Genomic DNA, 22,105 nt, shown 5'->3' on the forward strand with positions numbered 1-22,105 from the left:
GTAGAATTGCATCGGTTACTAGTCTTTTTTTATGCTGAAGAGGATAATTGTATGTTTCACCATTACTCATCACTCCTTTTTTTAAGCAGCAGGACATTTTTTATCTATAGAAGTTTAGAAGGTTGTTACAAGTCACGTGGTCATTCGTCAGTAATTTTCAGGATTTCAGGTTTTTATTGTGAAGGTGGTTTTAACAGTTTTCTTTTACATGGCTGCTCTTTTCCATGAACAGTTTTCAATGAAGATGCAACTTATGACTGAGAAGAGTAGTAGAAGATTCTAAATTCTCTAGTGACACAGATTATTAAATGCCAGCTGAATGACTCAGGACTTGCAGAGAGGGAAATCAGTGGTCCTTGAGCCAGTCCTCATGGAAGGATCAGAGGTAAAGAGGGTTAGCAACTTTAAATTTCTGGGGGCTTATTATATCAGAGGATCTGTTCTGGACCCAGCACGTAAGTACAATTGCAAAGAAAGCCTCTACTTCCTCAGGAGTCTGCAGAGGTTCAGTATGACATTTGCGCAAATGCAAATATAAATAAATAGCAATAAATAATGATAACTTGAAATAACTAAAGAGCCCTCAGCATGAGATCATTGGTTATGGAAACATCTCAATGGATGGACAAGTGAGTGAAATTATCCTCTTTGTTCAAGAGCCTGATGGTGGTGCAAGTCCTGAGGCTCTTGTACTTTCTATCTGTTGGCAGCAACGAGAAAAGAGCATGAGCTGTGTGTTGGGGATCTCTGATGAATGCTGCTTTCCTATGACAGTATTTCATGGTGATGTGCTCAAGGTTGGAATGGCTTTACCCATGACGTACTGGACTGAACCATTACCTTTTGTTCAAAGGCACTTGTCCTTCAGAGTTCAGAGTCTTTGATCCTTCAGATATCTGTCCACCTAATATTTAAAAGATCCAATGATCTGGTATTTTCTACGCTTGGGGGATGCTTCCACAAACCACTTTAAATGATCAGTCCCTTAAATGGGTGCTGTTCCTTCATCTCACCCCCCCCCAAAAAAAAATCTTGGTTCTATGACTTTATTTACTTCAGATTTGCAGATCTTTTTTCTGCAAGCTTTTCTTTCTTCTGGAAAGCATGCATAATGTTTGTTTAATTTCTATGCCATTTCCTTTTCTCCTTTGTATAATTCCTTCTCAGTCTGTAAGGACAATAACTGACTTTTTGAAGACATATATGAAACCTCTTTACTGCTAGCGATTGAGCAGGGAATTGGCCTGTGGAGCAGGGCCCTGCAGGCGTGGCCACTGGGCTCCTGGTCCAGCTTCACTCGCCTCAAAACTGAATGGACTCCGTGGCTGTGGCTGCAGCTTCGCTTTCCATGACTCTACAGTTCGTGTTCTGTGTATTGTTTTTCCACACATTGGATGTTTGTTGGTCTTGTGTGTGTTTTCTCGGGTATTCTATAGTTTCTTTGGTTGTGTGTGGTATATGTTGGTATATGTACTTTGAACCTTGTAGGAAAGGAAAGCGAAACAAAATAAGAGATGGGGTGGACAGATGAGAACAGGAGAGAGTAGGAGATCCAGTAGGAGGAATCTATGTATTGGGTAGATAGATTAGGACCAATACCATAATGCAAAGGGTCTGTGAACCCCAGGTTGGGAATCCCTGGATTAGGTAGGTGAAAAGAAAGAAACAGTGAATGGGGGTGGGGTTGGTGTTTGAAGAAGGAACTATCTAGATCAGGTGGAGACATGGAAGGGGTAGAGGGGAAGCTGGTTATCTGAAATTGGAGAATTCAGTACTCTCTCTTGACTTTGTAATGGACAATGCTGAGAGCTGACAGGATTGTGTGAGGATGCTGAGGAGACTTAAAATGGCTTCTGACTAGGAGTTCCAGGTGGCCACAGTGATCAGAGCTAGGGCCTATGCAAGTGTCCATGGCTCTGCCTTTGACTTGCAGAAAGTGGGAATTATCAAAGGAGATGTTGTTCAGCAAGATCACAAATTCCTGATCGTTAGTAGATGGAATTTGGTTAGATCCGTGTTATAGAAAGGAATGGAGAGCCCCAAGATCTTTCTGATTGGGATGGTGAAAGTGTATAGGGACTGAATACTTGAAGATGAGGCTGTGAGGGGCCAGGGAATGATAGAAAACATAGAAAAACCTACAACACAATACAGGCCCTTTGGCCCACAAAGCTCAGGGAATTGTAATATGTAGTTTTGTTATTAACTAAACTTTACTATATTGGTATTAATAAAGTCATGAGATCAAAGTAAATTTATTATCAAAGTACATATGTCACCATGAGATTTTTGTGAGCATTCAAAATAGAACAAAAAAACCCAATAGAATCAATGGAAAAATTACACTCAGACTGACAGACAACAATGTACAAAATAAGATAAGGATGGATGCTGCTTTCTTGTAGCAGAATCCTTGTAAATGTGCTCAAAGGTAGGATGGCTTTGCCTGTGATGGGCAGTACCAACTACTTTCTGCAGCCTTTTCCATTCTTGGGTATTGCTGTTTCCATACCAGTCTGGATGCTCTCCACTGTGCATCTGTAGAAGTTTCTCAAAGTTTCAGATGACATGCAGAATGTATACTGATTAATTAGAAAGTGAAGTTGCTATCGTGCTCTTAACCTGCTGGATGGAAATATTGGAATGCCTAAGGCCTTCCTGATTGGGGTGGTGAAAGTGTATGAGGACTGGCATTTAGGGTGAAAGCTTATATATTGACGTACAGTGCTGAATAGGCCCTTCTGGCCCTTCAAGCCATGCTGCCTAGCAATCCCCCAATTTAATCCTGGCCTAATCATGGGACAATTGACAATGACCAATTAACCTACCAACCAGTCTGTCTTTGGACTTTGGAAGGAAACAGGAGTACCCTGAGGCAACCCATGCGGTCACGGGGAGGACGTACAAACTTTATAGACAACAGCCGGAATTGAACCTGGATTGCTGATATCGTAAAGCGTTGTGCTAACCACTACGCTACTGTGCCACCCTATGATGCTGTTAGGGCCAAAAAATTAATTAAAGAAATTGAAAAAGGAAAAGTTAAAGAAAAAAATTATTAGTTTAGTATATTGTGTTAATAGGTCATGGGATGAATTGCTTCAGCCATTATACTTTTGACATTCCTGGATTCTTATAGTTCCTGGACAGCAACATTTCTGAAGACCCAACACCAATGCAGCTATAAAGAAGGCATGACAGCAGCTATATTACATTAGGAGGTTGAGGAAATTTGGTGTGTCACCTAAAACACTCAAAACTTCTACAGATGTACCTTGGAGAGCATTTTAACTGGTGCATCACTGGTATGGGGAGGGAGGGTGGATACTGGATTGAAAGGAGCTACAGATAGTTGTAAAATTAGTCAGCTCCGTCGTGGGTACTTGTCTCCATGGTATCCAGGACATCTTCAAAGAACGATGCCTCAGAAAGGCGGCATCCATCATTAAGGATCCCCATCACCTAGGTCCTCTTCTCATTGATACCATCAGGAAGGAGGTGCAGAAGCCTGAAGGCACACACTCAGCAATTCTGGAACAGCTTCTTCCTCTCTGCTATCTGATTCCTAAATGGACATTGAACCCATGAACACAACCTCACTACTTTTTTCCATTTTGCCCTATTTTTAATTTATGTAATTTTCATTTATAGTTACTGTAATTCTTTTATTTATCTTTCTATATTATCATGTATTGCATTGTACTGCTGCTGCTAAGTTTGCAAATTTCATGACATATGCCGGTAATATTATTAAACCTGATTCTGGTTCACATACTGATCTGACATCTTACGGCTGGAATTTCTGCCAGCATTTCATTGTGAAAGATTTAACAAGTACTTGACAGAGATCAAATTACACTGTGTTAGGAGCTAACCCTCGAGGGTTTTGCAAATTACAAGTAAGGAAATGTTCTTGAGGCAAAGGGCATAACTGAGGTACTAAATGAGCACTGTGGCTTTCCCAAGGAAGATGGTATTACTGTAATCTTGACAAAGGAAGGTGCTGTTGAAATTCAAGATGGGCTAAAATTTCATGGTAATTACCAGAAAATGTAACTGCAAAGTGGGTAAATTATCTGGTCTCCTTGGCTAAAATGAAAAAGCTGTGGGCATAATCTTTGGAACATCCATAGGTTCAGAGCAGTGCTCAAGCATCGGAAAATTGTATATTGAAGGTTGGGGGTGATACAGTAGCGTTTAGAGTAACACTAATGCAGTGCCAGGAACCTGGGTTAAGTTCTGCCACTGTCTGGGAGGAGTTTGTCCATTCTCCCCCTGACACAGTCCATTTCCTTTGGGCGCTCTCGTTTCCTTCCACATTACAAAGACTCGCGGGTTAGTAGGATAATTAGTCCCAGAGTAGGGTTGTTGGTCAAGAAGGACCAGTCACCTACATCTTCTGTATAAATAAATTAAAATGGGTTGTGGATTAAATCATGGAGAATAAGGGGAAGTTGATAAAGGTAAATAGAACTGAGGGTATAGATAGGGTAAGTACAAGCAGGCTTCTTCCACTGAAGTTCAGTGAAACTAGGAGTAGAGGTGATAGGTTAAGAGTGAAAGGTGAAATATTTAAGAGGAACCTGGGGAGGAACTTCACTCACAGGGTAGTGAGAGGGTGGAGCAAGATGCCAGTAGATATGGTGGATTCAGGCTAGATTTCAACATTTAAGAGAAATATGGATGGGAGGGGTATGGAGCGCTATGGTCCGGGTGAGGTCGATGGCAATAGGCAACACAATAGTTTGACACGAACTAGATGAGCAGCAGGGCCTGTTTCTGTGCTGCCGTGCTCTATGACTCACTGCTCATAGAGTCAATTAATTTAGAGATGGCGACTGAAAAGCTCAGACAAACATTGGCTGTTTAGAGAAAGTTGGTTTGGGTTTGTTAAAGGCAGAACTCCTTAACTTGACAGGGTGATCAAGGGGAATGCTGTTGGTGTACATACAGGCTTCCGGAAGACATTTAGTAAAGAGCCACCATATAGACTGTCGTTAAAACTGAGTCACATTAACAGTACCCTATCTGAAGATTGAAGTGTCTGTCCCCTACTTAAAAACATAATGGTTGCAAAGGAGCTGTAGCTCCATTCCTTGTAGATTATGTAGTTTGTGATTGACACATTAGATTATCCATTGAAGCCTGTTGTGGAACTGTTAGCTTATGGTCAATCTGTACCTCAAGTCCATTTCTCCACAAATTTTATGTGCCTAGGTACTTTAAACACAAAATCCACCCTCTAAATCAGGGGTTCCCAACCTTTTTTATGCCATGGTCCCCTACCATTAACCCCTGCTCTAAATTTTAAATTCATTCACCATTGTCACTGCCTATAAAGGCAGGTAATATCTAATATGTAGATCAAGATCAATAGGTCTGTAGATTTATTAAGTTGTATAGGGGTTTTCCAGAGATATTGGGATGTGAGAGAATAAGTGGGGGAAGGGGGAGGTTTGATGCTTTTCTGCTGCTTGAGCATGAGAAGGGAAAAAGGGGCTTTGGGGTTCCGACAGTTTTCTGTCATTTATTATTTGGGGTTTTCTTCTGTTTTGTGAATGAGTGCAAAGAGTAAGAATTTCACGTTGTATACGGTATACGTTCTCTGATATTAAATGGACGCATTGAACCATTTTGGGTTTTATTAAAGATTGTGCATTAAGGTGACTTATTGCGCAAAATAATGAATTTTTAAAGTTCAAAGAGAATTTTGTTATCAAAGTATGTGTATGTCACCATATACAGACCTGAGATTCATTTTCTGTGGGCGTACTCAGCAAATCTATAGAATAGTAACTATAACAGGATTAATGAAAGATCAACCAGAGTGCAGAAGACAACAAACTGTGCAAATGCAAATATAAATAAACAGCAAATAAATAAGAAGAACATGAGATAGTCTTTAAAGTGAGATCATTAGTTGTAGGAACATCTTAATGGATGTGCAAGTGAGTGTAGTTATCCCCTTTTATTAAAAAGCCTGATGGTTTTGGCATAGTGACTGTCCTTGAACCTGTTGGTGTGAGTCCTGAGACTCCTGTACCTTCTACCTGATGGCAGCAGCAAGAAGAAAGCATGACCTGGGTGATGGGGATCTCCAATGATAGAAGCTGCTTTCCAATTTATTTTCTTACAGGAAAATACCAGGCTCTCAGCTATTGAGCCAATATTAAATGGTAAAAGCAAGTGTCCTAATGTATTGAGAAAATCTGCAGATGTTTGAAATCTAAGCAACACACAAACAAAATGCTGGAGGAACTCAGCAGGCCAGGCAGCAGCTATGGAAAAGAGTACAGTCGACATTTTGGGCTGAGACCCCTCATCAGGATTGTGTGTGTCTGTACTAATGTACAGAACTGGTTACTGAAGCTAGACTTTTGAAAATTGTTATGGAGTAGAATTTTTTTTTGTTTCAAACCCCACTTTTGTAAATGTTATAATCATGGTCTCTTTGCTAATACTTGATTAAAGTATTCCTGTAAATCTGATTTTCAGTAAAAGGTATAATCTTCCTGCACAATAGCAAACATCCTGTCGATGCTGGAAGTCTAAAACAAAATACTGGAAACAAGGTTCTTCAAGCTAAGCATTATCTCTGTCTAACCTGCTGAGTGTTTCCAGCATTTCTGCTAAATTTGTATCAGTACTTTTGAAACTTTTTTCCAAGCATGATTTTTTTTTTGCTTGCTGTGCCTATCACTGATTGGTCCAATTGTATATTGTATCATAGCACTTAAAATGATATATTTATCTCTAATTTATGCTGTACTCTCTCCAGAATGTCTTTAAAACTTGTCTATTGCAGAAAATGTAATTGCTTTTGATGGGTGATTGATAAGTTCGTGGCCTAAGGTAGAAGGAGATGAGTTCTTAACTTCAAACTTTCTGCATAATCACTCAGAGTTGAACTGCAGGTGCATGTAACAAGAGCTGTATAACTCATCTCCTTCTACCTTAGGCCACAAACTTATCAATCAACCCTGCTGTGGACCACCTGGAGGTCCAAGATGCCGACTTCTACAAAGAAGGGATCCATATGCTCCACGGCGGCTGGACTAAGTGTGTAAATGTAAGAAAAATAAATGTGCTAGGTCTTCTAGAATTGACTCCTTCTGCCTTAGCCAGGAACTTATCAATCACCCCTCGTATCTTCAGTTATTTTATCTTTTTACATTGGTATATGACACATTGGTGTTTTAAAATTCTAATTTTACTGAACTTGCTTCATGGTGGCAATCCTTTCTCCTTTTTTGTATTTGATGAATTTAATTTCTTCTATCTGTCTTCAACCATTGAAATCTTTTATTTTATGTGGAGCCCCCTCTCCATATGAGCAAAGGTTCCCAACAGTTTTTATGTTGTGGATCCCTATCATTAACTGAGGGGTCCGTGGACCAGGTTGGGAACCCCTGAACTAGACATTCTTTCAGGTTTTCCTGGGGATTAACTGAGTGCAAGAGAGGGTCAGACTTTATAGTTCAGTTGTCCGGGGGGGTGTGGCACGGTAGTGTAGGGGTTAGCACAACAATTCACAGTACCAGTGAGCTGGATTCAATCCCCTGTTCTCCCTGTGACCGCGTAAGTTTCCACCAGTGCTTGAGTTTTCTCCCCTAGTCCAAAGACCTACCAGTTGGTAGGTTAGTTTGTCATTGTAAATTGTCCTATGATTAGGCTAGGATTAAATCAGGGGTTTGCTGGGTGGCACAGATCGAAGGGCTGTTTCTCAATAAATAACTAAGACATTGTTGGATCTCCATTTAACTCCTGATCCATGGAGTTCTTGAGAGAGTCAAGAATGATGAGCAGTTTTAATTCCAAGATTTCTGTTTATTTTGGAGTACAGACAAACATACAAATACAAAGCAAACTAAATAATGAGCTGAGAAATGATGCTGAGGGGTATAAGACAAAAGAATAAAGAAAGCCAAAATGCTGCTTCTGAAAGATCTATCACTTTTATAGATAAGCTAAAAGAAGTTCCTTGTAGATAAATTAGTTAATAGGCTACATAATCAAAGCAGTTACATCATGTAGGTATTTTGCTAATACCGAGCCAATCAAAAATGAGAAAGATGATAAACTATCAGTTGAGCTGCGATACCATTTTCTGTCAGTGTGTGCAAAGTATGTGACTTTGTTATAAAGTGAAAATCTTACAAAAAGTATTATTAACAAAGGACACACATCAAAGTTGCTGGTGAACGCAGTAGGCCAGGCAGCATCTGTAGGAAGAGGTGCAGTCGACGTTTCAGGCCGAGACCCTTCGTCAGGACTAACTGAAGGAAGAGTGAGTAAGGGATTTGAAAGTTGGAGGGGGAGATCCAAAATGATAGGAGAAGACAGGAGGGGGAGGGATAGAGCCAAGAGCTGGACAGGTGATAGGCAAAAGGGGATACGAGAGGATTATGGGACAGGTGGTCTGGGAAGAAAGACGGGGGGGGAGGATGGGCAAGAGGTATATTCAGAGGGACAGAGGGAGAAAAAAGGAGAGTGAGAGAAAGAATGTGTGCATAAAAATGAGTAACAGATGGGGTACGAGGGAGAGGTGGGGCCTTAGCGGAAGTTAGAGAAGTCGATGTTCATGTCATCAGGTTGGAGGCTACCCAGACGGAATATAAGTTGTTGTTCCTCCAACCTGAGTGTGGCTTCATCTTTACAGTAGAGGAGGCCGTGGATGGACATGTCAGAATGGGAATGGGATGTGGAATTAAAATGTGTGGCCACTGGGAGATCCTGCTTTGTCTGGCGGACAGAGCGTAGATGTTCAGCAAAGCGGTCTCCCAGTCTGCGTCGGGTCTCGCCAATATATAAAAGGCCACATCAGGAGCACCGGACGCAGTATATCACCCCAGTCGACTCACAGGTGAAGTGTTGCCTCACCTGGAAGGACTGTTTGGGGCCCTGAATGGTGGTAAGGGAGGAAGCGTAAGGGCATGTGTAGCACTTGTTCCGCTTACACGGATAAGTGCCAGGAGGGAGATCAGTGGGGAGGGATGGGGGGGACGAATGGACAAGGGAGTTGTGTAGGGAGCGATCCCTGCGGAATGCAGAGAGAGTGGGGGAGGGAAAGATGTGCTTAGTGGTGGGATCCCGTTGGAGGTGGCGGAAGTTACGGAGAATAATATGTTGGACCCGGAGGCTGGTGGGGTGGTAGGTGAGGACCAGGGGAACCCTATTCCTAGTGGGGTGGCGGGAGGATGGATGAGAGCAGATGTACGTGAAATGGGGGAGATGCGTTTAAGAGCAGAGTTGATAGTGGAGGAAGGGAAGCCCCTTTCTTTAAAAAAGGAAGACATCTCCCTCGTCCTAGAATGAAAAGCCTCATCCTGAGAGCAGATGCGGCGGAGACGGAGGAATTGCGAGAAGGAGATGGCGTTTTTGCAAGAGACAGGGTGAGAAGAGGAATAGTCCAGATAGCTGTGAGAGTCAGTAGGCTTATATTAACAAAGGACTGTGGTTTCCAACATGAACGTTCCTACAGCAGTTAAAAGGTAGACAAGGTATGGGATTCGTTATTTCAAAGGTTCATTTATTATCAAAATATACAACTCTGAAACTCCTGTTCTCCAGATAGCCACAAAGCCAAGAAAGAAAAGATCAGCAATACCCAAATCCCCCCTTCCTACAAAAAAAGGGACAAAAACGGAACAGGTACATTGACCCCCCCCCCCTCCCACACACACACACACACACACACACACACACACACACACACACACACACACATGAAAAGAGAAAGATCAGGTGAAAAATACAGAATATAAGATACTAAAAGGGTGGGGTGGGGGAAGTCTGTAGTCCATATTCAAAATGCAGAAAACCTTGGTAACATTTTCCTGTCCAGCAGCAAGCGATCCCACCAGCGATCAACAGGTAATCTCCCCTCTCCGGCAGCAGAGCAATCCCCCACCGATTTTAAAAAGGCAGCAGCCGGCACTCACCTTTTGCATTCGTCTCAGTGTTTCAGTCTCCCTCATTGCTTCAGTCGGCAAATGAAGAAAGCTTTAATCGGCAAAATGAAGTCAAGCATTGGCGCACACCCTGTCTTGCAGCCTTCTCGCTGCGAGGTTCCCACACGCTGCCTCTGCCTCCCAGAATCTTGGAGATTGCAGTGCACTAAAATAGCCAAACTCTACAAACTGTAAATCACAGGCTCCAATGGTTCCAGAATCACATTCAAGATGAAAAACAAACATAAACTACATAAAAGAAATGAAATATATAGTTTAGTGGTCCATCCAGAAGATGATGACTGAAGAAGGGTTCCTTCTTCTGGATTTTTCAGGAATACCGTCGCACTCAGATGCAGAAGGATTGTTTGTTGCTCTTTCTGTGTGCTTTTTAAAATAAATAATTGTTTGACCAGTCAGGATTGTTAGCCCTGAGCTGAACCTTGAACCTGAAGACCAGTAGTCTGGCCTCTACATTTTGACCTTTTTGGCATGAGTGACCCTGCCAACAGCCAAAGCATAAAGCCCTGACTCCAGCCAACATAGCTCTCTGGTCACTGAGGCACGCAAGCCTCCAAACGATGACAAGGTTGTGGTCCTCTTGAAGGATAGCAATGGGGTGCCTGGATAAAAGGGTGGAAGTATTGTGAGGAAATACTCAAATTCACCCTGAAAGCAAGTATGAATGAGAAGGCTTTTCCAGTAAAAGTGGGTTGATTGTTTGGATAAGAAATCTTAGCATTATTTGTATTCAAGACACAACTTGAAGTATTGTGTAAAGTGTTTGCCTGCTGAGGAAAGATGATTTCTTGGGAAACAGCAATTTACTTAGCCTAGTTTAGAACTTCCACTGTTTAGAAAGTGGGTCTGTAAGAACTTGAGGTCGTGCAGTGGGTACAGAGGAGACAATGCAGAGGGTGTTTCTCCTGACTGGAGATCCTTTTTATAGTTCATCTGATTGGGCTTTGGGATATGTCTTGATTAACCCATCCATTCCTGTTTTGGGGAGCTTGATGTGGATTTAAAACACGCTTGTCTTGATCCAATGTAGAAAAGCTCATTTGAGGTAAAGTGCTTTGGGATGTCCTGTGGATTCCGGTTAATCGGGGCAACCACTTGATTTGGGCAACTCTTAAATGACAAAAAACTTAATCGAAAATAGTCAGGTTTCCCTTCATTTATTTGGGACATTATGCTGCTTGATTGGGACAGGAGGACGTCGCTGAACAGTTTATAATAAGTGTCAGCTGAGTGCACTTGTGTGGCCGTTAGACAACACTCTGTGCCTAGAGCAAGCCGTTTTTAAATAACATCAGTTGTATGTGTGTGTTTATGTTCAAAAAGCAGTGATTTTTGTCACTGATAATTGGCAAAAAACAAACAGCAAGACAATTCAGAACAGTTTTGCTCACTGCAAAATCATATTTGGAATCAGGTTTAATATCACCAGCACATGTCGTGAAACTTATTGTCTTTGCAGCAGCAGTACAATGCAACATGTAATAGTAACTGTAGGTGTGTTTGATATATTCTTCAAATTAAATAAGTAGTGCAAAATAAGTGTTCATGAGAAGTGGAACTGACTGAGTTTACAACTTTCTGCAGCTTAATTTGATCCTGTGCAGTCCCCCCCCCCCCCCCCGCTCATACCAGTTGGTGATATAGCCGGTTAGAATGCTCTGCATGGTACATCTGTAGAAATGTGCATGTGGTTTTGGTGACATAACAAATTTCCTCAAACTCCTATTGAAATGTAGTCCCTGTTGTCCCCCTTTGTAGATGCATCAAAATGTTTGGTCCAGAATAGATCCTTACAGATATTGACACCCAGGAATCTGAAATTGCTCACTCTTTCCACTTTTGATCCTTCTATGAGGACTCGAGCACTTAGGCTTGGGGATGCCAGAAACGGCCGTGAGAGAAAATAAAACTATTTCACTACTTCGACAAATTAGGAACTACAAAGAATTTGAAGGTATCGTCAATCATCTTGAATGTTACAATGAAAATGAAGATTTGGAGGGTGCAATCTCTGATAGCATTGTATAAAGGCAGCCCATTATCTGCACTAGGTGTCTGTGCTGATTTTGTCCATTTATAGTCAATCTAAAGAACTGGATGAATTCCTCTGTTGTTAACTATTAGGAGCTAATACAGTTTTATAGTACCGTAGTATCGATAGTGCTCTAATTTGTTCTGTATTTCATTTAAATAAGAAATTTATTATTCTGTAAAATGTAGTTTGTCTCTGTCTTTTTTTATGCCTTGTTTTAAATTATTTCCATGAAACTTAGGCTAATTGGGGCAGCCACTTAATGGCTCAAAATGAACTGGCCCTGGTGTGTCCCAATTACACTATTTTGTTGTTGCATTCTGACCAATACAGCTTGCATTGTGTTTTACCTTTTCTACTCTGGCAGATCTTTATGCATCGATTATAGTCAAGCTCACAAAGTTAATTGTTATTGCTTTACAAGCAATGCATTGTCCCACGCCACTACATTGTATCATCTTTGTTTAAAATTCAAACTGAGCTGTTCTATAACTAAATTATGTATTTGAAACAATTTGACCAGTATGTTCAGAGATGTACATATTCTGACCTTGACTGATTCGGTGGGGTGGGGGGGGGGTACTGTTAGTTAGATCTGCTTTGATATTTGGATACAGAATTTCCATTCGTACTTGCTCTTCCTTTATTAAATGTGAAATTGCCTGTTTGAAACTTTGCAGCTTAACATGTCTGAATGAAAATGCTGATTGGGTCTGTAGGTCAGCTTGAATCATAAGTTTCTGCTGACAAAGACATTTGACCCCTTCGGCTTGAACTTGCTTTGTGAAAGAGAACAGATATTTATTTATAGATCGTGTTTATTGATTGATTAAGATACAGCGTGGAATAGGCCCTTTGAGCCATGCCACCCAGCAATCAGTCCCTTGATTTAACCCTAGCCTAATCACAGAACAATTTACAATAATCAATTAACCTACCAACCAATACGCCTTTGGACTGTGGAAAGAAACCTTAGCACCCAGAGGAAACCCATGCAGTCACAGGGAGAAACTCCTTACAGGCCAAGGTAGGAATGGAACCTGGGTCACTGGTACTGTAAAGTGTTGTGCTAACCACTACACCACTGTGCTGCACTGTATTTAGTCACACACCTTCTGTCCGTTAGACTCTCTTTTGTTTTAATATAACAAATTACATTTCAAGCATTCAAGATTCTAAAATTGATACGGCCGTGTTGCTTTTCAAATCTTCTCTAGTGTGGAAATCAATCACAGTTTTGCATTCCAAAGAACAGAATGATTTGTATCAAAGAAGTGAAGTTCAGTAGTTCCAAGTCATTGTGAAGTCTGCTGTATATAGGTAGTCCGATAGTGTAGCGATTAGCACAACGCTTTATAATTACAGTGATCCGGGCTCAATTCTTGCTGCTGGCTGTAATATTCTCTGTTGTGACCATGTGGGTTTCCTTCAGGAGCTCTGGTTTCCTCCCACAGTCCAAAGATGGAGTAGTTGGTAGGTTAATTGGTCATTGTAAATTGTCGCATGATTAGTCTAGGATAAAATTGCAGCTCGAAGGGTCTATTCCATGCTGTATCTCAATAAATAAATAGATCAACAGGCAGACGTTCCTTTTGTTTCCTTCCCATTGCAGAAAATACTAACTTTTGAGTCCTGAAGGGCCTCAGCCCAAAACATTTCCATAGGAGCTGGCAGGTGCCTGACCTGTCTTCAGCATTTTGTGTGTGATGCTTCTAATTTTTCATTCCAAAGTGGATGATGTCACATTTACCAACTCTGTCAAGATCAAGATAATTTTGGTAAATTATCATAATTGTGTCTACTATAATTTCCGCCATTTGCATCTATTTTGATATGTTTGTTTAGGGAGTTATCAAAAGGGAACCACGCTTCTAAAAATTCTCGTACCTACTTTGAAATAAATGCCATCTATGAACCACTAAGAGCCAGAAAAACATGAGTCATTAGAATTCAGAGGTCAACTGAAGGGATAGCCAGTCAGGAGAGTTGCAAGTGAAAGAGGGGGGCTATGTAAATGCAAGCACTCCCAAAGAGAAACATAACTGTGCACTGAGGGTGTAGGCTTGACTGGTGATGAAGCATCTGCAAGTTCCTTGCGAAGTTCAGTGAACACCACAACATCAAGTGCCTCAGCCTGAATTGCCAGTGTTCACCAACATCCTAAATGGGTTAACTATATTCACCAATTCTGTGTTATATTTACTAATACTGGTTTTTAGATGCTATTTTCTTGCCATATGTTGGTAATAGACTATACAAAGATGGCTAAGCATGGGGTAGGGTGCATCATTGCTTCAGTGCTTGTACCAGTCATTGGTTCGATTTGGTATTAACTACACCTGTGGGCAATGCTTCATACCAGTAGGCATCCAGTAAAATATGTTAATGCATGTGCCACTTACAGAACAATTACTACATATTACCATTGTATATTGAGATGCAACAGATTTCAGATAGTGGGCTCTGGAGCGTGTGGGGGGGGGGACTTCTGGAGAAAATCAGCATGTCAAGCAGCATTGGTGGGGGGGGGGGTGGCAAAGGGGTGGTTGATGTTTTGGGTGAAGCCCCTACATCAGGACAGCATGAGGAAGGATCTAACCAATTCAAAAGTAGACGCAGGAGCTGGCAGGTGACACTGGATAGCATTTATTTTCCAAAGTGTTGCTTCCTCAGAATTTTTTTGTTTATGATAGACTACTCGAAGCTGAACACAAATATAATTTCAGACTACTTGTATCATGTAGGAATTTGAAGGAACAATAAATTAGCTTTTATTGAATATAATGTGTTTAATTGCATAATAGTGCTGATACTTTGCAATAGTTCAACTAAGCTAAATATGTTTTGATTTTTTTTTTGTTTGTACTTGGTGTTTGAAGCTTCACGCTTAAGTATCCAACAATATTCAGCCAGCATTGACGGACTCCAGTTGCCCTGATATCGTTTCTCCATGACCACAATGTCCTGGTGAAACCTTTCACCATGCTCGTTACTGACAGTACCAGAATTTACAGGGAAGAAGTCCAAATGGGAATGCAGAAAATGAATCTTTAGTGACATGTTATACTTCAAGGTTTTGTATGCTTGAAACATGTTGTCAACCAGCTGTACGTAGTTTGGTGCCCTGTAGTTGCCAAGAAAATTTTCAGCAACATCCTTGAATGCCTTCCATGCAATTTTCTCCGGTCCCACTAGAAGTTCTTCGAATTGCCTGTCATTGATGACCTGTTTGATTTGTAGACCAATAAAAATCAGTTTTTCTGATTGCATTATGAATTGAAATAAATATTGGCAATGTTTTTAAAAATGGTATATGATGGGGAAATTTCATGGTGATTTTCATGATCAGCTGTGCAAACTCCATGAGATACACCCAAAAGTATTCAGGAAGCAAAATCTTTGTTGTCCAGTGTGATAGGTGGATCTAGATGAGGAGAGGTTGATAACTAGCTGGGGTGGGAGGGTAGAGGCAATGACAGAGGCTGGCAGGTGATTGATGGAGACCAAGGCAGATGATGGAATCTGATGAGAAAAGGTACTGAATGAAATCAGATAGAAAGGCTGGGTATATGGGAACAGTGGGAGGAAGTTAATGGCATGTGGGTGATAAGCAGATAGAGCCAGGTGGGGAGGGGGGGAAACCAGCTAACATGGGGCTGGATGAGAAGAGGAAAGGTTAAGTGAGAGAGCCTGTGTAGATCAGGAGGAGAGAAGACAACAGGAGGTGTTAGCTTACCTGAAATTAGAGGAATCAACCTTCATTTTATTGGGTTGTAGACTATGCAGGTGAAAATCCAAGGTGCCATTCCTCTGTTTGGCCTCATCCTGGAAGTGGAGGAGGCAGAAGACAAGATTGGTGTTGCATGGAGAGAAAAGTTAAAATGGTGCTACGATTTGCAGCTCAAGTTTGCTCTCACAGATAGGTCTGCAGGTGCTCGGCAAAATATTCACCCAGTTTGCACTTGGTCTCATCGACGTTCCCTCCCCTCATCGATGTAGAGGAGGGTAAATCAAGAGCACTGAATCTAATCTACAAGATTAGAGGAGGTCCATATAAATTTATGCCCCAATTGAAAAGATGGTCCATGGCATAAAAAAGGTTGGGAACCCCTGGTTTAAGTTTGTGGTGGCTCAAGTGTTAAACCTCCTACAATTGTAAGTGCAAGTGCCTGGGGCAGGAAGGGATGAGTGTAGAGTGATGACAAAACCAAGGAGTCACAGTCCCTGAGAAAGGGCGGGGAGAGGAAGATGCAACTGGTGGCATTGCATCATAGCTGGCGGAAATGACCGACTACCTTTTACTCACACACTTCACCACCATCTCTCTAATCTCATTTCACTCATTGCCTTCCTTTCTTATCAGGTTCCACATTCTGCAGCTCCTCTGTGCTATCTCCACCAATCATCACCCAGCCTCTGGCACCGTCTCCACCTCTCCCTTCCCCTCACTTGTGTCTATCAACCTTTCCTGACCTGGATCCTATCTCTCTTCTATACACTCAATCCTGATACAGTGTCCCCGTGTGAAACATCAACAATCTCTCTGCCTCCACAGATGCTACCTCTAAATCCCTCCAGCAAATAGGTTTTTGCAAAGATATATTTAGGGTACATTTAATACAATGAGCAAGCTGAAGGGCCTTGAGACACATGCCTCTCATGCCCACTACTTCTGAGCCCTCTTTACCCCTTGAACTGGCACGGTAGCACAGTGGTTAGCACAATGCTTTACAGTAGCAGCGACCCGGGTTCAATTTCCTTCATGGCCTGTAATGATTTTGTATGTTCTCCCCACGATTGCGTGGTTTCCTCCCACAGTCCAAAGTTTTACCGGTTGGCAAGACAGTGTAAATTGTCTCATGATTAGGCTAGGATTAAATAGGGGGGATTTCTGGGTGGAGCAGCTCTAAGGGCCAGAAAGGTGTATTCTGCGCAGTATCTCAATAAATTTTTTAAAAATCTCGTGAATGTTGATGTGCAATGCAACCAAGCTCAACATTTATCTGTCAATCTTCTGCTCAACAATAACCTTTCCCTCAACAGGATGAAGGTGTGAGTTCACATTGTAACCACTGACCTTTGATCACTCACACGGGTCAATGTATTTCAAAGTTCAAAATACATATCTATAGCTATATACTACCTTGAGATACATTTTTGCAGGCGTTTACAGGAAAATAAAGAACTACAATAGAATTTATGAAATAATTTAAGTAACAGACTGACAAAGCAATGTTCAAAAGTTGTGGCACTAGAGAATAGTAACTATAACAGGATCAATGAAAGATCATCCAGAGTGTAGAAGACAGAAACTGTGCAAATGCAAACATAAATAAATAGCAATAAGTATCAAGAACATGAGATAAAGAGTCTTTAAAGTGAGATGTTTGGTTGTGGGAACATCTCAGTGATGGAGAAAGTGAGTGTAGTTATCCCCTTTGTTCAAGAGCCTGATGATGTGGGGTAGTAACTGTTCTGGAATCTGGTGATGCATCCTGAGGCTCCTGTACCTTCTACCTGCTGGCAACAGCAAGAGGAGAGCATGGCCTGGGTGGTGGGGTTCTCTGATGATGACTGCTACATTCCTATGACAGCAGTTCATATAGATGTGCTCAATGGTTTGGAGGGCTTTATTCTCCAGGGATGTACTGGGCCTACTCCACTGTAGCTGTAATTGAAATGATTGTTGGTTATATCTGAAGGCGAGTAGAAAAGTAAACTTGACAGGAAGTGATTTATTTCCGAAAATTTAAGTAACTGCATTTTATTTTTTTTTTTCAGCTTTCATCAGTCAATGGCATCAAGACCCTAAGGAGAAGGTTGTTCTACAGCTGCTTTCCCATCTTCCTCTACTTCAGCCTGGGAATATAGAAGCAAAGTCTGAGTACATGAAGCTGCTGCAAAAGGTGCTGGCTTACTCAATCGATAGCAACCTGTTTATAGAAGAAAGTAGGCAGCTCCTGTCCTATGCACTAATTCATCCTGCCACCTCGCTGGACGACCGGAGTTCCCTGGCCTTATGGCTAACTCACCTGGAGGAGCACATGTCGAGCAACTACAGCTCATCGGGTGTTGGGCGGGCAGACTCTATCTACACAGGAGCGTACAACCAAAATCAAAGACAGAACGTTGAGGACAAGCTGAATGAGTGGCAGAACCGAGCAGACAGCGGCATGTGTGTCACTGTTCCTGCCTGGCAGGACAAGCCAATGACCTGTGAGAATGGGCATTTGCCTCTGCATACGTCTGTGTCAGTGCCATCCGCAATCAACAACATTGGAAGCAATACTAGTGCAGGTAAGGTTGACATTTAATTATTGAAGTTTTTAACAAAGAAGTGTTGTGCCCAGCTCGTCGTAATTCAATGTTGCCAGCATTGAGGCGGCATGGTAGCATAGTGATTAGCACAATGTTTTACAGTACAGGCAATCCGTGTTCAATTCCTGCTGCTACCTGTAAGGAGTTAGTATGATTTCTCCGTGAGCTTGTGGGTTTCCTCCAGATGCTCCGGTTTTCTCCCACAGTCCAAAGACCTACCAGGTTGGTAGGTTAATTGTAAACTGTCCAGCGATTAGGCTAGGGTTAAATTAAGGGATTGCTGGGCAGTGCGGCTTGAAGCCTCGGATGGGGCTATTCCACGCTGTAGCTCAATAAGTAAATAAAATTTGTTACAGTACACTTGTTATTTTGAGTACTAGTTAATAAATGTGAACTTTGCACCTGTTTCATAGATATATTTAAAGCAGTGGTTTGACAGATTCTAATTGGTAAGGGCTTCATAGTTGCAGGGAGAAGACAGGAGAGGGGTAATAAATCAGCCATGATGGAATGACGAGAATCAATGGGCTGAATTTAATGTCTTATAGTCCAGTCTTGTACAAGTGCTGTCCTAATAGGCCAATCCTGAAGCGGTAAAGGATTTAAGTGCGAGTCAACTTGTCCTTGTGCAGGATTCTCTGGAACTTAATTTGCAGGTTAAGTCGGTGGGGAGAAAGGCAAGTGCGATGTTAGCATTCATTTCAAGGGGACTAAAATATCAAAGCAAGGATCTAATGCTGAGGCTTTATAAGGCACTGTTAACGCCTCACTTGGAGTATTGTGAGCACTTTTGGGTCCATTATCTAAGAAAGGATGTACTAACATTGGAGAGAGTTCAAAGGAGGTTCACAAAAAATGATTCCATGATTGAAAGGCTTATCATGTAAGGAGTGTTTGATAGCTTTCGGCCAGTACTCACTGGACTTCAAGAATGAGGGGGTATGTCATTGAAACTTAGCGAATTTTGAAAGTCCTCAATAAGATGGATGTGGAGAGGATTTTTTTAATATGGTAGGGATTCTAAGACCAAAGGGCACAACCTCAGACTAGGGGGATGTCCATTTAGAACAGAGATGAGGAGTCATTCCTTCAGCCACAGAGTGGTATATCTGTGAAATTCGCTGCCACAGGTGGCTTTGAAACCAAGTCATTGAGTATATTTAAGGCAGAGGTTGATAGATTCTTAATTAGTCAGGGCATGAAAGGTTGCGGGGAAAAGGCAGGAGATTGGGCCTGGGAGGGAAATGGATCAGTCATGATGAAATGACAGAGCAGTCTCAATGGGCCAAGTGGCCGAATTCTGTATCTATAACTGATGGTCCAAGTCTGTCAGTGCTACCTTGACTCACTCAAGGAAATAGGCAGGTTCTGCAGGGAGAGAGTACCTCAGTAAAGCAGTCAGTGTCAGAAAACTGGTGTGTTTGCTTGGCTTGAATAATCTCAAACCAGTCTGTGAAGAATAATAGAAAACTAGAAATGTCTGACAGTGATGCCATGATTTTAAGAACCATGCTCTTGTTCCATCAGTTCCTCCTCTGGGATATTTTAGCAGAAGTATTTAGGCAGTGCAGTGAGCTAACAGAGTCAAAATAGGTTAGGAATTTGCACCACACATTTCTGAACTTGGCTACATCATCTGGGTTGGGGGGGGAGGGGAGAGAAAGGCAGAGGGGAACTTCCTTGGAAAGATAAACAGTCTAGAAAATCACCCCAGAATGATGTATTTGATGTTAGTTTTAGCGTGGCAGTAGCAGAGGTGTGAAAGCATCTCCATCATCCACCTTCTTGCTGAGGAGGGGTAATTTCAAAAGGAGGGAGAAAATAACATTAAAATATCTCAATGTCTGTTGCAGATGTTGTATAATAGAAAACATGTGCGTTATAAAAGCTACAAAGAACATTCAGTACCCAACCATGCCTGTGGCGTCAGTCTATATATAGACAAGGACAAAAATGTCTGAATGCAGTACAAACCAACAGCTGTTTTTTTTTTTCTCCTTCATGCAATCAAATGAAATTATACATTTGAGGCCTGTCTGTGAATGTGAAACTGATGGACTTTGGTCGGATATGGTCAGGTGTCACTGTCAGATGTTTTATTGGCAGCAGCCCAGTCCGATTAGTCTGGGATGTAATGACTGCTCATTTATGCAATGTGTGCGGCCCCTCGGGGCGGGGGGGGGGGTGCGGTTGCTCCCTTCTTAAGAAATGTTGCAATAGGAAGTGACTGCTGACATCTGCCTGCCATTTTATTCTTGCTGTGGACAGACCACTATTTAATTTTTATGTCGTGTACTTCATAACCAAGTCGAGTCACAAATATTGTAGCTTATTGTTAGCAAATTCACTGACTACATTAGACAAAATTATTTCAAAATGTTGCTTCCTCAGAATTTTTTTCTGTTTCTGATAGTCCGCTTGAAGCTAAACATAAATACAATTTCAGACTACTTGTAACAAGTAGGAATTTGGAGAAACAAGAAATTAACTTTTATTGAATATAATGGATTTAATTGCATAATGGTGCTGAGGCTTTGCAATAGTTACAACGAAGCTAAAAACCTTGGTTATTTTTGTTCATACTCGGTGTCTGAGGCTTATCGCTTAAATGTCCAACAATAATCAGCCAGCACTGATGGATTCCAGTTGCCCTGACACCGTTTCTCCATGACCGCAATGTCCTGGTGAAACCCTTCACCACGCTCATCACTGACAGCACCAAGATTAACAGGGAAGAAGTCTGAACAGGAATGCAGAAAATGAATCTAGTGACATATTGCACTTCATGGTTTTGTATGCTTGAAGCATGTTGTCAACCAGCTGCACGTAGTTAGGTGCTCTGTCGTTGCCAAGAATATTTTCAACAATATCCTTGAATGCCTCCATGCGATATTTTCCGGTCCCACTTGAGATTCTTCGAATTGTCTGTCATTGATGATCTGTTTGGTTTGTGGACCAACAAAAATGCCTTCCTTAATCTTGGCTTGAATTATGAATTGAAATAACAAAAATAGGCCATTTCAAAAAAAAGGTGCGTGATGGGGAAATTTCATGGTGATTTTCATGATCAGTAGCCCAAAATCCATAAGATACACCCAAAAGTATTCTGGAAGCAAAATCTTTGTTGTGCTGTGCTATTACAAACCAAGCTATTTTGATGATAAATTATCTTACCAGCATTTGATGTATAAAGATTAAAGGTACATACGAGAGGACCACCTACCATGAGATTAGTTTCTGTATGCTCATACTATTTAATCGTCATCAATGCAGGCATTTTGGAGCAGAGATTCAATAGTTTTCTTGCTGTTTTCCCTTATCACTGGATATCCAGGGTAACATCAGCAACAGAGCCACAAACTGTGGCAGAACTTATCAGGTCAGGCAGCTTTAATGGAGAAACCGAAACCCTTCTTCAGGACTGAGAAGGAAGGTTTGGGGGGGGGGGGGGGGGAGAGAGAGTTGCCAGAATAAAATTGTGGGGGAGGGGCAGGGTAGCTAGAAGATAATAGGTGAAGCCAGGTGAGTACAAATGATAAAGGGCTGAGTAGGAGTGGAGGGTGGACATGAGAGGGGGAAGGAGGAGGGGCACCAGGGGGAGGTGATAGGCAGGTGAAAAGTGAAAGGCCAGAGTGGGGAACAGAAGTGGGGTGGGGGGGGGGTTTGTTTTTTTGTTACTGGAAGGAGATACTAATTTTCATGCCATCAGTTTGGAGGGTACCCAGACAAGAATATAAGTTGTTGCTCCTCCATCCAGAGGGTGACCTTACCGCGGCACAAGAGG

General features: G+C 41.8%; 1 protein-coding gene across 3 annotated transcripts in view; it reads left to right on the top strand.

Annotated features, from left to right (window-relative positions):
* The window catches only part of LOC140206163 (protein Smaug homolog 1-like), a 127,118-nt gene that overhangs the window by 38,960 nt on the left and 66,053 nt on the right, over positions 1-22,105 (top strand). For all 3 annotated transcript variants that reach the window (XM_072274409.1, XM_072274410.1, XM_072274411.1), the window contains exon 3: positions 17,785-18,300. In XM_072274409.1, coding sequence (XP_072130510.1) covers positions 17,785-18,300 — 516 coding nt within the window. The remainder of the gene's footprint in view (positions 1-17,784; positions 18,301-22,105) is intronic.

This window comes from Mobula birostris, chromosome 12, assembly GCF_030028105.1.
Source record: "Mobula birostris isolate sMobBir1 chromosome 12, sMobBir1.hap1, whole genome shotgun sequence".
In the NCBI taxonomy this organism is placed as follows: Eukaryota; Metazoa; Chordata; class Chondrichthyes; order Myliobatiformes; family Myliobatidae; genus Mobula; species Mobula birostris.